This window comes from Nasonia vitripennis, chromosome 5 (genome assembly GCF_009193385.2).
Source record: "Nasonia vitripennis strain AsymCx chromosome 5, Nvit_psr_1.1, whole genome shotgun sequence".
NCBI classification, from domain to species: Eukaryota; Metazoa; Arthropoda; class Insecta; order Hymenoptera; family Pteromalidae; genus Nasonia; species Nasonia vitripennis.
The window spans coordinates 4,344,794-4,360,968 of record NC_045761.1 but is presented as its reverse complement, the minus strand read 5'-3'; the positions used below and the strand labels follow the sequence as shown (position 1 = coordinate 4,360,968).

The 16,175-nt window shown below is 49.3% G+C and overlaps 2 protein-coding genes across 2 annotated transcripts in view; one reads left to right on the top strand and one right to left on the bottom strand.

Moving 5' to 3' along the window:
- Positions 1 to 104: 104 nt before the first annotated feature.
- Positions 105 to 16,175, bottom strand: part of LOC100121241 (non-lysosomal glucosylceramidase) — a 29,194-nt gene continuing 13,123 nt past the window's right edge. The window contains exons 14-15 of the mRNA XM_031932019.1: positions 1,525 to 1,833; positions 105 to 476 (exon numbers count right to left, since the gene is read on the bottom strand). Of these exons, the coding sequence (XP_031787879.1) occupies positions 216 to 476; positions 1,525 to 1,833 (570 nt within the window). The 3' untranslated portion in view covers positions 105 to 215. The remainder of the gene's footprint in view (positions 477 to 1,524; positions 1,834 to 16,175) is intronic.
- Positions 11,396 to 16,032, top strand: LOC116738602 (cytochrome P450 CYP12A2-like). The gene has a single exon (XM_032600595.1). The coding sequence runs from the start codon at positions 15,228 to 15,230 to the stop codon at positions 15,573 to 15,575; it is 348 nt and encodes a 115-aa protein (XP_032456486.1). The 5' UTR covers positions 11,396 to 15,227; the 3' UTR covers positions 15,576 to 16,032.

Sequence of the window (16,175 nt, the reverse complement as noted above, 5' to 3'; positions counted from 1 at the left end):
GACGAAAAAAAATTTTCAATTTCACGTCGCAGACTTCAACGAAGCTGAAAAACAAACGGATAGGACTGGGAGTATAGAGCAGGGATAAAATCCGAGACGCAATATCTAACGTAGACCTGTATTTATTGACAAAAAGGATAATAACAAAGTCTCCTCGGCACGGCAGTCGGAGAAACGGCTATACATATATGTATACGCTATCGAGCAACGGACTTTCAATAGGGGCCGCCGGGATAAGCCCGGCTTGGCTGACCGTATCGGCTCTGGGGTTGCGCAGCTTCGTAGGAGATCTTTGGTCGGTAGCCGGCCTCGTCGGCCTCGTACTCGACGATCTGACGCCGGCCGTCGGGCAGCAATACGCTGTACGAGCCCCGGGTGAGCGAACCGTCCCTGGACTCCTGATGGCTGTAGTCGTTGCCGCTGTTGCTGTCCTTCACCTGGTAGGCGAAGTTGTACTTGGCCGGCTCGTGATGCTCCTGGAATAGTGCATTAATTGTATATGAGTTAATTATTCGCGAGAGAATCTACTACAGTACAGACTCACTTCGGAACTCGACCCACTCGAACTATATGCGAGCGGACGAGAAATTTTAGGTAGCCAAGAGCCGCGGGAAAGAGTTTACGAGTAGTATAGCGTATAGTTTATAAGGACGTCGCGAACAAGAAAATGATGGAGAGGTCTGCTCTGTTAGAGGGGATTTCCGGAGCTCTCTCTCTCTCTCTCTCTCTCTCTCTCTCTCTCTCTCTCTCATCTATAACACGCACAGCGCACACCTACGCGACGTCGCTCGCGTTTCGTATAATGACACTCGTAACTTTTTTAAGTTCGTTATGAAGTTTGGTTTTGTGTGTTGCGCGCGTCTAGTGGCTCCGCGTGTATTTGCTTCTCTCTGCAGGATTTCTTGTTACGGGCTTTGTTTGCTTTTCCACAGCAGCCGGCTTTATATTGAGAGCCGCGCGATGATAATCCAATTAATTCGAGGATAGAATTTCGCGGCAACAGAGGCGGCTAATTTTCAATGAAGAGCTCGCTCTCGCGAATGTTCATAGTTTATACGTATATTTGCGCGGGTGACGCGATTCGTTCGGGGAAAACTTTTTGTCAATATTGGAATATTATACATACGGGAACTAGATCTGCTCGGCTGATTGAGCCACTGATTGATTATGCGAAATTAATCGTAGATTTCTCAACTCTTTGGAAAAGTCAAAACTTTCTACGAATTCCATTTGCCGCTTCTCCTGTATATAATTGGAATGAAACATTCGAACGGCGCCGCGGAAAAGGTGTTTGAATTAAAACGACGGTACAGGAGCATCGTAACGCAGGTAAGAAAAAAGAGCACGATAATTATTCCCGATCGCTTTCCTCTAATTGTTCGAAGAAACGATCCTCTCTGGCAAATCACGCGACCAACACAGCAACCCGTCATTAATCTCGCTCTAGTTATGACACTCGCAGCTCTCCCAAAAAAAACACACCTAGTTAACCCGCCTCCCAGCGTGAAAAAAACATCCTCTCACCTCTTGATGCCTCTGATAATGATGATGATGGTGATGGCCGTGATTGTGTTGACTGTTGTAGTCCGGCACGCCGTAAGCAGTCGACGGAAGAGGCGCGGCACGACGGGCTTCCAGAATCTCGGGCTGGCCTCCGAAGTTGTAGGAATCGGCAGGTGCCGGAACGTACTGGCGCGAAGGTGCTGACAACCTGGTGGACGGCTGCCGACGATAAGGCGGCAGGTACTGGCTGTGGCTCGAGGGTGACCGGTAACCGGCCGGCTCGAGACTGCACAGGGCTGAGCCCACGAGGACGAGGAGAACTGCTGCGACCTAGATCGTAAGGCGAATAAAATAACATTCGAATTCGGGAAAAAATAAAATACTACACTCGAGCTATCGGTGCTCGACTCGGCGTGTATTGAATAGAAGCAGTTTTAGAAAAAGTAAAAGATCGAAAAGCCCGGGCTCTTCGACGCCATCCCCCTTAAAAAATTTTCCAAATCCCGAGCACGTCGCGCAAAACGAAATCCCGAGCAAACAGCGTGTTCGCCATATGTAAACACACACATACACATACACGAGAGAGACGCGTGGCGAAGAGAAAAAAACTGCATAAGCGCACAGCGGAAAAAGTTTACCTTCATGCCGAACATTCCTCGGTGAGCACTGTAGATATAGGCGAGTATATGTGTATATATAAGGCAGCACGAAGCGACGATCACAATGGTAGTCGAAAAAATGATCTACTTTCCAGGTCGAGCAAAAGTTTTATATAGACGCAGCGAAGCTGAGCGTCGAGGATTCCCCACCACCGAGGCGTATCATCCTCTGGCCCTATGTGTATACGCCAAGAGCATGAGGTGTGTAACAAGGCGCCGAAAAGCGTCTTCGTTGCGCCATCCTGCGCGATATAATATAAGCCATGGGAGAATCTCGAGCCGAGTATACACAGTGCGATGATGTTGATGTGCAAGGCCGCTCCAATGACCGAGACGCGATTTTTGTTTTATGCTATCTCGTGTCCTCGACGATTGTTCCAGCGGAAGCGCTGGAAAGTTTATCCGCGCGAGATTCGAAGGAAGTCGCACGAAAATATAATGCAGTTTAATCTCAATTCCGAAAGTTTATTCGGGCCAGCAACTAGTTTCCGGCGCAGTTGTGTGCTGCAGCGTCGTGTATACTCGGGCGCTTGAAAAGGGTCAGTCGTGATAATTGAAACTCCACTGTGGGGAAATCAAAATTAATTTATTTTGCGTCTCATCTTTTCTCGCCAAGTATACGCCGCGCACACACACCGCTCTTGGGTATATTCATTAAAACTTTCCGCGGTCGTGCGAGTATAAACTTTGCGTTCTCAATTACGCACGGCCGTCGTAATTAATAAGTTTCCGGAGAAAAACGCTCCGCTATCATCTCTACTTTCCGCGTCTAATCGAGTCGATACGGAATAATGCATAAGATTCCTCGATTCTTTCGTGCACTCGATCGCCTTTCGATCCTCATCAGCATCGGTTAATCCACTCGGAGCCGGGGATAATCGGCTGATTTGTTCACCCGACGCCATCGTTCAACGACTCCGAAGAGGCATATACCCCTCTGACCGATCGATTTCAGCCTTCCCCCTCGTGTTGCCGAAATCGATACAAACGACTCAAGGGTCTCTATTCTCGCTCCACGTCTATTCATCAGTCCGATGGCTCGTGTTCGCCTGTGCGAATAATACAGACATGAATAGCCACTCAGTGTGGCTGATCGGCGAAAAAAGCGTAGGTCAAGATTGAGATTGCGAGTTAACAAAGTGAGAGACGCTGCTTACAAAATTGATCGAGGCTGCAGGAGAGATGACGACACAACGCACATTCCTAATGGTGCTTTGTTCGCGCGGCCTTTTGCGCGCATCGCGCAGCCCTTTCTCTCTCTCTCTCTCTCTCTCTCTCTCTCTCTCTCTCTCTCTCTCTCTCTCTCACTGTCTTTCTTGAGTTTGCCAGAGACGAGGATGTGGTTTATTGTGCCTTGCGCCGCCGCCGCGCGACTAATTGTCCACTGACATGAGAAACTGCGATTAGCCCGTATACGATCTTTACTGCTCGATGTAATCGCGGCGTGGATTTTTTTCGAAAGCATCGAGTGATTGATTTGCGCTCGGGGGTATTGTATTTCATTACATTAGACAGAAATCATTGCGATAAACTAATTTTCAGCCCGTCATCTTCTCTTCTGCAAAGTATAAAATTACCCTCACCAGCGCGAGTGCGGCATCGAGTTCGAAAAAAAGAACGCTGTTACCGAGCGCGCGTTCGATGTAATTGGTCATTAACTCCCGGACTTAATCGAATACCTATACATATATAGTAGTCGCGCAGGTCCGCGAGCTATGGATTTCCCGTCGCTCACTCTTCGCCCGGATAAATTAGCACTGATGCATCCTCGGTGTGAGCTTTAATCAAGCAGCTGTCGATAAGTTGCGACCCAACGATTCTCCAAATAGCGACTTATCGCATTAAAAATAACAACCAGCATCAGCGCACCGCGAATTTCGATTCGACAGCTGCCCCAACAGGCTGTATACGCCGAATTCGCGATATCAACGCGCGGGAAAAAAAGCCGAGAGCTGAAAGGGTCATCCGAGAGCTCGTCGCGTTTATAAACAGAAAAAAAGCGATTCCCCGGGCGTCGCGTGTATAGCCCAGCCAGTGCCACGGTAGCAGCTCTGCCGCGCGCATCATCGAAAAACTGGCTGTAATATCAATTCACCATCGGTCCTCTCTCGCTATCACCTCGATTTCATGCGCTCAGAGCTGCTGCTGCTGCAGTGGCAAAAAAAAATAAACGAGAGACAACCGGAACAGAGTAAACTATCGCGTGAGCGGGTGGGCGGCGAAAAGCTGCTTCGCAAAACAAAATTGAATTTCCAGCTGCTCGGCAGGTCGATGTCACAAAGCTGCCAGGGCCGCTGTGGAGTAGGCGGAAAAATCAGAGCTTTTCGGCCTTGCCAGTGAGCGAGAGAGAATGTGAGAGAGAGGGAGAGAGAGAGAGAGAGAGAGAGAGAGAGAGAGAGAGACTGATGGAGGGATAAATGTTGACGCATCGCTTTTATACAAGTTCCGAGATCGAGTATGTGCAAACTTTGCAGTTTGCCTTTCAATTTGTCGGTTTTATCCCCAGCCCCGGCGGCGGCGCCGGGCAAGGAAAACGAACGATTAAAAGTTTTTGCGGGTCTGCAGCTCGTTTCCTCCAAGTCGCTCGATCCGCGCCGCGCGAGCGAAATTTTCGGTGCGCCCTGTTTGCGGTCTGAGACAGCGAGAGAGAGAGAGAGAGAGCTTTTCTCCTCTCGGCTATATTGCCATATTTCCAAGAAAGCCACTCCGTTGTGCAAGGAGGCCACGCGACAGCGAATTTTTTCGCTGTTAATTAAAATCTCGACGCCTTTCTCGGAACGACGAAGAAGCTCCCAGAATAGAATACAAGCTCGCGTGAGCTGCCGTCGCTCAGCCTCTTCGCGTCGAATTTATTAAAGCTCGCGCGCGAGTCAGCCGGGAATTTAACGTTACAGCGCGGTGGGGCCTTTGAAAATTTACCGCAGCCGCCGCCGAGCACAAGACTTTATGCGCCCGCGTATTTTACACCGTCTCTCTTACCCAGCGTACAGAGGGCAAGAAGCATTCTCCCAATAAAATGCGGGCCGTTAATTTCTGGCGATAAAATTTTTAGCGTTATCTCGCGCTAACGGCCGAGAAAAATCAATTACCATATTATAGAGTCGACGTCAGGTCCGTGGAATACTTACCGGGGCCTGATGCGCGCACGTAACGAGCCCGAGTGAATTTTTCCAATTTCCGGCGGGTGAAGCGGGTGGGAGGGACTCAATTAGCGAAAGTGTGCGACGCGACTTTTCTTATAAGCCGATCGATGTAAGTGAGTAGCGCCCGCTGGTTAAGGGATGAACGCTACACTGCTGCTTCTCCGTCGTTTTTGCCTCACGCGCGCGAATTTACGGGACTCTCGAGGATCGCAAGCGCCGCGTGTCTGGCGCTGTACGGTGTTGTATACTCGATTAAACGAGACGCGCGGAAATAACGGGATTAAAAAAAATCGGTAAAGGAGGAATCGGCAAACTGTTTATATAAACTATATACCGCGCTTTTGCACGTGGTCAGTTTTTCACCTCAGGCAATCATCAATATTAACGAGCAACTCTCTCGAGCGGTTTATATAAGCCGAAAGCTTTTAAAACGAAAAAGCTCGATTCCCCTTTGAATTTTCCAGCGCGGCAATCCGCCGCGTATAAGCTCGCCATAGCCGCGCATGAATATGCAGCAGCAGCAGCAGCGTCGGGGCGCTTGGAATTCCAAATCAATGGAGAGAGAGAGAGAGAGAGGGAGCCCTCTGCTAGCACCTCTAAACTGCGTATAACTACGCACTTTTTCACGGACAATGCGCCTCTTTTTTTCTCAATTCAGCCCGCATCGAGTGAGAGGATGCTTTTTCGTAAGGCGCATGCATATAATACAATTAGACACGGCGGCGGACACGCCTCATAAACCTTAACGTCTCGCTGGCCACGGCTGGTGAGAAAAGACATAACTCTGTGTAATTATTGTACGCAAAACAGCGTGTTGCGCGCCTGTATGTTATTAAGTGTATATCCCTCTCTTTAACGCTCGACCTTCGACACGACGTCGGGCAAAAAGTAGTATGTGTGTGAGTTAGAGAAGAAGAGCCCTTTCTACACGGGAAAAAGCGCGCGGACTGACTCTAACGCGGATTGATGAATCCGTTGTTCTCCGGCTCTCGGAGCTTGAAGAGAACGAACTCGTAACCGGGGATGTCGCAATTTTTCTCCTTTTGCTCCGGCAGCGCTCGTGTCTTCGGCCGAAGCTTGTAATTATTTCGCTGATGCACGTTGTTTGTTTATCCGTATACGGAAAGAATAGCCACACCTGCGCGCTTGTTCGGCTATACTCGGACAGTATAGTGCAGCAGTCTATACGCCGGATACTCCCCGCGAGCCGCTGTTATAATCGAATTTCGCAATGACGAATAAACCGAGGAGAGCTCCACTGACGATCTCGAGCTAGATCCCAGCGAGATGGCCGATTGCGCAACGCGGGACGAGTCTTCCGGCCAGTATACCGCCCGCGTGTGCTGTATACCTTATTGCCCAAACAAAGGAGCGACTGTGTGTGCTCTGTACCGAGAGCTGACGTTTCATACATTTCATTCAATTAATCAAATCAGAAAATTTCTGCTATATTCAGCTAAAACGCACAAAATACAAAGTTTCACAGTCCGGCTCGTTGGGATGCAGCGGCGATCGGTAAAAAGCGATGGAACAGCGCGCAATGTAGCCTCGAAAGAGACAGAGAAGAATCGAGGCGCGCGTGTATATACGCGCGCAGGCGTAAGGACGCGCGCTCTCAATGCTGATTTGCATTGAATGGGCCGCCGGCGCGCACATCCGAGAAATAGACTATGTGCTCGCAATAAGAGAAAGAGCAGAGGTGAAATGCCTCTTGTAACGCTCCTCTATACGTCTAGTGCTTGGCCGCACTCTCGACACACACACACACACACACACACACACACACACACACACACACACTGTAAGTAGAGGATGTGACGGTTCACGTAATTGACCTTGCACGAAATCTTACGGCCCCTCTCTCACTTGGGAGACGCAGGAGTGTCTCAATTTACACACGCTACACGTTATTGCGTTAATTTTCCTCGCAAATCGCTGTCTGTGTAACGAGCCACGATATCCATATGTGTTTACACAGAGTCGAGGCGATAAATCCGCAATTAAGAAGCTGCGCTGTGTAACATCGAGGAAAAATCCCCGAAGCCACTTACAAGATAGCGTAAAACTGCATCGCGGCTCGCTAAAACGAGACTCCTCTCGTGGATGTAGATTTTCGAAGACACTACGCGCGGTATCTACACAGAGCCGGGGATAAGTACGTATAACGGAAGATCGAGAGGTGGGCCATTATCGGGCCGTGGAATCTTGTCACGTTCTCTCTAGCGCGCGCAAGAGAGCTCTATACTCTGCAGCGCGCTTCCTGGGCTATATTGATTCTGCGCTATACTGCAGCGCGGCGTAGTTCGCCAAACGAGAAAATACAATAAACGCCCGTCTCTGTCGGCTTTTCCCCCTTTTCTCGCCTTTAGTGCACGCTGCAGCTGTGTATACCTCTCTCTCTCTCTCTCTCTCTCTCTCTCTCTCTCTCTCTCTCTCTCTCTCTCTTTCTCTCTGGTACTTTCGTTTTACGGCTCTTTGCTCTGTGCTCTACTCCTGTGCATATTACACGCGTATATACCTGTATACACACCTTTTCGATTCCTAAAAGAGCCGCCGCTGGTGCTTGTGTTTCTGCCTCGTCGTCGTTGTGATTTTTCGAATGAGCGCGGAAATTCTTTTTTGCCGCTTTTTCATCTCGGTAAACACGTATAATCATGATCTCCGTGATGCTCGTGTCCCATCTTTCTTCTCTTTGCGCGCACATCTAGTTTCAGATTCCGCATTTTGGTGGACGAAAATCGAGATGGGTAACGTACACTCATTCGCTGATGCAGAGCAGGGCTGTGTTTGTGAATAAAAAAAATTGCAGTGTCAAGAAAAGAGGGTCATCCTTATCGAGAGCGACGTAAACATACACACATATAGCATATACGTACCTTTTTCGCGAAATCAACTTACCTGAACCTGTAGCTGCTGCATCTCGCCGTCTAGGATCGATCTTTGGCACGTCTATATATCGATGGAGAAAGAGAGCGACCTTTTGCCTGCAGCGCTCGAGGTCGTTTATTTCTCTCGCTTCCTCCTCTTTTTCTCCTTTCGAAAACTCCATCGATTCTGACGCTTGCGCTAAAAGTCACGCGAGAAAGAGAGAGAGAGAGAGAGAGAGAAAGGGATGCTCTCGGAACACGCGAAAACGTTCGCGCTCGAGCGGACAACTTCTCCAAAGTGCAGACTCGGAAGAGAACGAGAGATAGAGGTGCGCGCGAGATGTGTGTGTGTGTGCGCGAGAGAAAGAAAAGCCGGCAAAGGGCAAAAGTATATGTGTGTATTTCGAGATAGAGCTTTCAGAAGCAAAAGTTCGCTCGGCGTTATTGTATTTGAAAAATTGATATGGGTCTACGCGGTGAAAACGCAGACGGAAATCGTGCGTCGCAGCGAATATGAAAAGCTCGCAAGATCTGAATGTTGTATAAGAGACGAGTATAAAGAGTCGACTCGGAGTGGACATCGAAGTACGTAAACAGTAAGACTGCTTACGTACTTCGCCAATATGCCATTAGCTATACGTGCAAGTGGCGCGAAACCAAGAAGCCGTGGGGAGGAAAAGAGCGAGAGCTTTTCGACAAACGCGCGCGGGTAGAGCAGACGAGGATCGATTTTGGCTTTGGGCCGACGATCCTACTGCTGCTGCTGCTCTGTGCGTATATATATAGGTATACAGGGCTGCAAGCACAGTCTCTCGCGTGCAGTGGCTGCACGGGAACACTTAACGTCCCATCCGTGGCCGGATATCCGCGCGCAGGCCGCTTGAATGGCGCATTGATTGACCGTCCTATTGATTGGTATCAGTGTACATCCCCCCCCCCCTCTTCGCCCTTTCTCCGAGCGGATCGAGCTGAACGTCCACTTGGCGACGTGCCAAGCTCTGAGATCGCGAGCTTTCGCCTCCTCGTCTTCTGTGCTCGCGTGCGAGGGGTACCTAAATTCTTCCTCTTCGACGTGTGCCGCGCTCCGATGCACCCCGAGCTCGCATTTTTCGGGCAAGCTCCGCTCGAACTAATTACGCGCGTTTTTCGAACGTCGGGAATCGTTTCGCGATCAAAGTTATTGCCCGAGAATCGCAAGCTCAGCCGTCCCTCAAGTAACGTCACGGTGGTATGTACAATGGTTTTATGATAAAAAAACAGCTGCTGTGAGGGGGGAAACGAGAGAACAAGAGAGAGCGAAAACTGCATCGCCGTGATTAAAGCATTGTCAGCCGGTTCGCGGCACTTGTGTATTATTATATACACGAGCTGGATTCCCGCTATAAGGTGCAGGCGCTGACCTACTGCCTCGCGGTCGAGCTCTCCGCAGAGAAGCAGAAAGAATCTGCTGCGCCACCAGACATAACTAAACCGCCGCATGACATTTATATTCATCCGCGCGGTTCCGCTTAGAGCCTGCTGAAGCTATAGTGTCCAACTCCCCTCTCTCTATGCAACTTCTACTCCTCTCTCTATTTTTCTCGCAATTATACCTCCCTATCTCGCTTTCTCCTTCCGTCCGTCTGGCTGTACTTTTTTCAGGGCGTATATAATCCGGCTTGTTTGTCTTTTCGCTCTGTCGCCCGAGAGCTACTATATAAATTTAACAACTCCTCTCTCTCTCTTTCGCTGTTTCGCTCTCGGTTGATTTTAATTTGACTTTTATTCCGATGCGGCCTCTCGACTCTCCGTAACTCTCTCGTGTAATCGATTTCGATCTGTCAATACCGACGATTCGGGAGGATCTTTTGTTTACGTATTATTGAATAAATCGATTATCTGGACAGAAGTGTCAGAGCTGTGCATAATAATATATGTTTAAAGGAAAATAAGTAATTGAGTTAAGGATGAATAATTTAGTTTTCGGTCTAAATCTCAATTTATTGAAAATAATTGCCTTGATATCAACGAAACTCGAACCTTTTTTTCATTCTCCACCTCGTACTCGATCTTCACCTTCTCCGTACACACGCACCCTTTCCTCCCTCTAATTTTCTCTCGCGAGCGATCGCGCGTTCTCGTCATTATGCGCAAAACACAGAGGCCCTTACTGCGCTGCGCAGATCTTGTGTTTTTCACGCCGTGTCTCCTCTTTGTTTCCCCCCGCGCGTGCAGCTTTGTGCGCGCATACAACGCCGTCGAGGAGCGGCTAACGACATCGTTAAGTAAGTGTACATACCGACGGCCTTTTCTGTATAATCGCGAGCAGCGACCTCGCGTGACTCGATTTTTCACTATATACACGCGTAGGCGCGTGTGTGTAAGCGCGAAAAAAAATGAGCTTGAAACAACGAAAAATCGTCACTGCACGAAAGAGAAACGCGACGACGAGGAGGCTGGAAAAAAAATGGAGCTACAAGGCTGCGACGTGAGTAACGATCCGCGAAACCGTCATGCGCTGAAACTGAGAAATCACGCGTGACTTATACGCGCCTCTCGAATCCAGCCAGTGCCGCATACCTCGTGAATGAGTTAATAATTCGCGAGCGCGTGAACCTGCGCTGCTTTGCTGCACTGAGCGTATTCTCTCTTTCTCTCTCGTGTCAAGATCATGCATATTCCAGCGCCGAGTGTCTCGAGTGCGCGACGCGCAATCGATATAGAAGCTTTTTCCCTTTTCGTTTTCACGTATACGGAAGATTGGACAAAGAAAAGTATATACAGATCGAAGATCCGCGGTTAAGCCTATAAAACTCTCTGCGCAGGGAACCGCGAGTCAAAAATGTCACTTTGAACACTCTTTGTATTTATTCGATGGCGCGAGAATGAGTGGCCAAAAAAACAAGTTGCGGAGCGACGAACGAGCCAAAACGGCGCGGCGGAAAAAAGGTATAGAAGACGAGGAAAGACAGAGAGAGAAAGAGAAGCGGCCCCGCGGGAGATGATTTATCAGCGGTAATATTCGCGATGCGTTGCTCGCGCGCTTGGATATCAATTTTGCATGATCTTCTTGTGCGCAATTTCCGGTGAAAGGTCGCTCTTTCCTTTTGCCCTTGCGCCCACGCGCGGGAATTTCAAAATATCGTATAGTACCTTTTCTTGTTCGCGCATTTTTCTCGCCGCTTATTACCCGCATATGCACGCGTATATGTGCGATTCTACGGCAGCAAACGCATTCTTTTTCTTTCTTTATATATTACGCGGATGATACACGCGCGCGCGACCTATTGCTTTTAAGTTCAAGTTATGAGAAACTTCATCGCCCCCGAGAGTGCAATGTTTTAGCGGTATGAAAATTTTCCGAGAAGTTTTTGGACGCTTTTAAAAAAGTTTGTTAAAGCACGAAAATGTTTTAGTAGGTACAACAGAAAAAACATTCGCCTCTTTTAAAACCCAAGAAGAGTTTCTTACTAACCGTAAAATCGCGCATTATAATATCCCAAAATAACTCCGAAAACCGGTCGTCAAACTCCCCCTATCTACGCAAGCGCGAGTGCGCACCAACTGGCAGATTGGCCGAACGCGCAATGATAATGGCAACGATCCTCGGCCGCATATATGATTCTAATCCCCCGACACTGCACCTACAGCCTTTTCGGAAGCCCGGAGCTCTCGCTCGCGTTGAGTACACAACAGCCCTGTTTCTCCACGCAGCATATCAGTTATCAACCGCGCGTTCCGCTGCACGGAGCTGCGAGCGGGAAGATTCGAAGTTTACCCGCGGCCATATCGCTCAGAGTACCTCTCGGTACACACGTACCACGCCAGTGCGCCTGTGTGACTCTAATCTACGCGCGAATATAGGTCGTCGCTCGTCTCGCGACCCGGACTCAAGGCGGAGCAGTTCTTCTGCTAATTGCTAATTTCGAGACGGTCAGCGAGTGAAAGATGATGGCCCGCAGATCGATTCTCCAGAGTCTCGGCAAACTCCCGAGCGCTGCGCCGAAGTGGCTGCGGAGCGTCGCCGCCTATCCGATCAAGGAATCCAACGTTGAGGATGCGAACAGCAGCGAGTGGGACTTAGCCAGGCCGTACGAGGAGATTCCAGGACCGAAGCCGGTGCCGGTTTTTGGGAACCTCGTCAAGTTTCTCCCGCGGATAGGTAAGGATTTTCACTCTCGGATATAGCTCTTTTTCTCCAAAGCTGCACCGAAAGTGCCACGTTCCCTCCCGGGCGCCTGAAGAAAAATAGTATACGCACCACGGGAGGAAAATTGAACAGCCCATACCTCGTGTTTGACAATTCACACGAAATATGGACTGCCCTAGTTTTTTCCTCCCTAGGCACGTATAATATACTAATTATCGTTCAGTGACCTTGTTGGCGATGACCGATACTAATAACGCGACGCTATTTCGGACTATAATCTATAACAAACGAGAATATAACGATATATGCGGACATGCAGGCGAGTACGGCGACTTGACGTCCGATCAGCTGTTGCGCCGGTTACGGGCCGAGTACGGAAGCGTCGTGCGACTGGAAGGCCTGCTTAACCGACGACCCTGTGTCTTTCTCTTCGACGTCGAGCTCTGCGAGAAAATGTATCGCCTTGAGGGCGCCTGGCCTTCCCGAGTCTCGATCGAGTGCCTGCATCACTACTGCACGCGCAACATGGATCGCCGTGATCTCGGCTTATCCGTAAGGTAAGTCGCTGCTCACTCTCCTTTATGTCGTGTTTATGCATCACGAGAGCCAATGTTCGTCCGCAGCTGATATTCCGCCGAAACGAGCGCCATCATTCTCCGATAAAAATGTTCCTCCTCTCGGAATTATCATTATGAATTGATTGCCACCGTGCACATCTACCGCTGATAAGATTAGCTTCATTATTCTAAAGTAAAAAAAAGACGCACAATCTGAGTGTAGCGAACGCGTTGCGTATGTTGAGAAATCGCGCGTCTCGGCTATAACAGCGCAATTCCGAGATTTGGTTCGATATTGGAATTTTTCTCTCTCTTTCTCTCCTTTTTCTTCATTGTTTTCTAATGGACGCTACGGGGATTTATTTGCATTTGCGCAAAGCTTTTTGTTAGTCTCCGCCTTGAATCCGCGCACGCGATAAACTACTATTTGTTCTCTCGCCACCCACGCACGCGCGCGTACGGAATTGTGAAAATGCTCGGGCGATTGTATTGGAAATACCGCCGTAGAAAAATTAAACTCGATTCTTTCTCGTTTATATTTTGGACGAAATTTTAAAAAAATGTAGATTTCTCATTGTTAAATCCGTACAGTCAGGGGGAACAGTGGCACCAGTTCCGCTCGAGGGTGAACCAGCCGATGATGCAGCCGCGTACGGTCCGTCACCACGTCGCTCAGATAGATCAGGTCGCCGGTGACTTCATAGCCAAGATGCGCCAACTCAGAGACCCGCTGACCAACGATCTACCCGCCAGCTTCAACAACGAGCTCAACAAATGGTCGCTCGAGTGTGAGTACATAGACGTTTTTCCTCGAGCCTCGATCGATCCTCCGACAAGTTCCTTGCGACATTTTGCTCATCGGCCGGGAATTTCACTTCACAGCCATCTGCCTGATCGCGTTGGACCACAGGTTCGGCTGCCTCGAGGCGAATCTCGCAGCGGACTCGGAACCGCAGCGCATGATCAACGCCGTCCACGAAATGTTCGAGCTGCTCTTCCAGCTGGAACTTCAGCCGTCGCTCTGGAAGTACTACAACACGGGCAAGCTCAAGCGGTTTTTCCGGGCTATGGATACGCTCACCGAGTAAGATTTTATTATTATACCGAGCTAAGCCGAGAAGTATGATACGCATCGAGGCCGCGCGTATAATATATGATGGACTATGAATTATTTATGAATTTCTCAGGATCGGAAACAAGCACATAGCGAACGCGTTGGAACGAGCGAAAAGTAAGCCCGACTCGGACAATCAAGAGAGGAGTATGCTCGAGAGATTATTAGCTATCGATGAGAGGACGGCCAGGACAATGGCTCAGGACATGCTAATCGCCGGCATCGATACGGTTCGTATTATTGCTACTACTGCGCAGTCTATTATTGACCAGCGATGGTTTGCACGGAATATTATTTCAAAGAGTAGTAGAAAGAATGAAAAAAAATATATATAGGAGCCGCGGAGACGGAATAAAGGCTGCCTCTTTTTATACATTCCGTTTGGCATTGTTCCTCAGACGGCGAACTCGGTCGGAAAGACGCTGTACATGATAGCCACGCATCCGAGGGTACAGGAAAAATTGAGGGCCGAGGTAGACGCGGCATTGCCTCGAGCCGACTCGCCGTTCACTTACAATACCATGAACGAGATCCCCTACCTGAAAGCCTGCATTAAGGAAACTCTGAGGATATCTCCCACCGCCCCGGTGAACTTAAGAACCATGAATAAGGACATTGTTCTGGCTGGTTACAGAATTCCAAAGGGGGTAATTTGACCTACATACATATCTGTATATCTGTATATAGCAGCGTCGCCCGCTCAAGTGCACAGCGACGCTTATAATGGAGCGCTGCAGCTCGAGACTTTTTTCCCTCGCAATTTCAAGTCGAAAAATGCTTCTATAACTGTACGCGAGTATGTATATCTCCTTTTAACGTCCTTTTGCGTCGATTCACCGTTTTTATTTATTATACGCGACCTCGTACACCGCGTCAAAACAACGCGGCAGCAGCGCCGTGTTTTTTCAAAATTTTCAAACACTCCTCTCCATATCCTCCCGCGAGGGAACGTTCGTTTTTTCCACGAGAGTTATGGCACACGCGCGAAACAGCAAAATCAGATTTCCGACGAGGGAAGCAGTTTTCGCTTCCTTTTCGAAACCCAATCACTTTTTCGATGCCGCCCGCGCGCAATTAGAAAGCAAAAAAGCGGGCGCATCGAGAGGAGGCAAAAAAGCAGCGCCGCGCGTTCCCAATTGTTGTCCGGCTTAACAAACCTCCGGACGGAAAACCGAATTTCCCTATCTCGTGTGTGTATACGTAGTAAAAAAAAGCGGCGCTCGCTCGGACGAAAATAAAATCCGCGGATCGACTGATGCAAATCCTTGCGCAGATGGACGTGATTGCGTGTCACAACCTGCTGAGCCAGGACGAGGAGCAGTTCCCACGAGCGAACGACTTCATCCCCGAGAGGTGGATCAGGGGTAGCAAGGAGATACAGTCGGCCAAGGAAGCTCACCCCTTCACCTTCATGCCCTTTGGCTTCGGGCCCCGGGCGTGCATAGGCAGGAGGTTCGCCGAACTCGAGATGGAGACCCTCATAGCCAAGGTAATCCGGCAGTTCGAGCTGGACTGGAAGCATGGACCCCTGGTAGTGCACGACCGCTACATCAACACCGTCAGCACGGCCTTGCAGTTCAAGATCACCGACCGCGAGAACTAGTTATTGCATATTTGTATACAACAAAGTATAACCGAGATTTATATTTTCGAATAAAACGCAACCTTCCCTCCTATATATAGCTAATATACACACCCGGCTGATTGAGATTCCCCGCTGCAGTAGCGCGGAAATTGAATAGCGAGTTGCGAGGATAATCCTACTGCTGCAGGTAATTCCTCTCAAGAATTCCAGCTATTAAAACTACTGCGCGCGCACACGTCGCGTAATAAAGCAGTCGTCGCTCCACAGTAGCTCCTTTCCACGAGCTGCGAGCTGCCGAGAATCCTTTATGCGCTCGTTATTGCGCCCTATCTGCAGCGCGGGTAAAACCAAAAAGTTCGAAGCGTCGAGAAATGCGAATCACGTCCTCTCGGCGCTGCAGTCGAGAGCTAGAGGCTCTGTTTAATTCCCAGAACAGACGGAATAAGTCGGGGAAATCTCAATCAGGACTAGTCTCTCTGACGAACGGCGTTAACTCTCTCGACGGCGCAAGGGTGCGAATGCGAATCACACTTCCACGAGCCGCGTGTCTAAGGTCTTTTTTAAGGCCGAGTCTCGCGGGAGTGTGATATAGGCTCTCCGACGTCGGTCGCTTGATCA

What these genes read in the sequence shown, in the direction of transcription:
- LOC116738602 (XM_032600595.1), top strand. Translation starts at nt 15,228, where the DNA reads ATGCAAATCCTTGCGCAGATGGACGTGATTGCGTGTCACAACCTGCTG.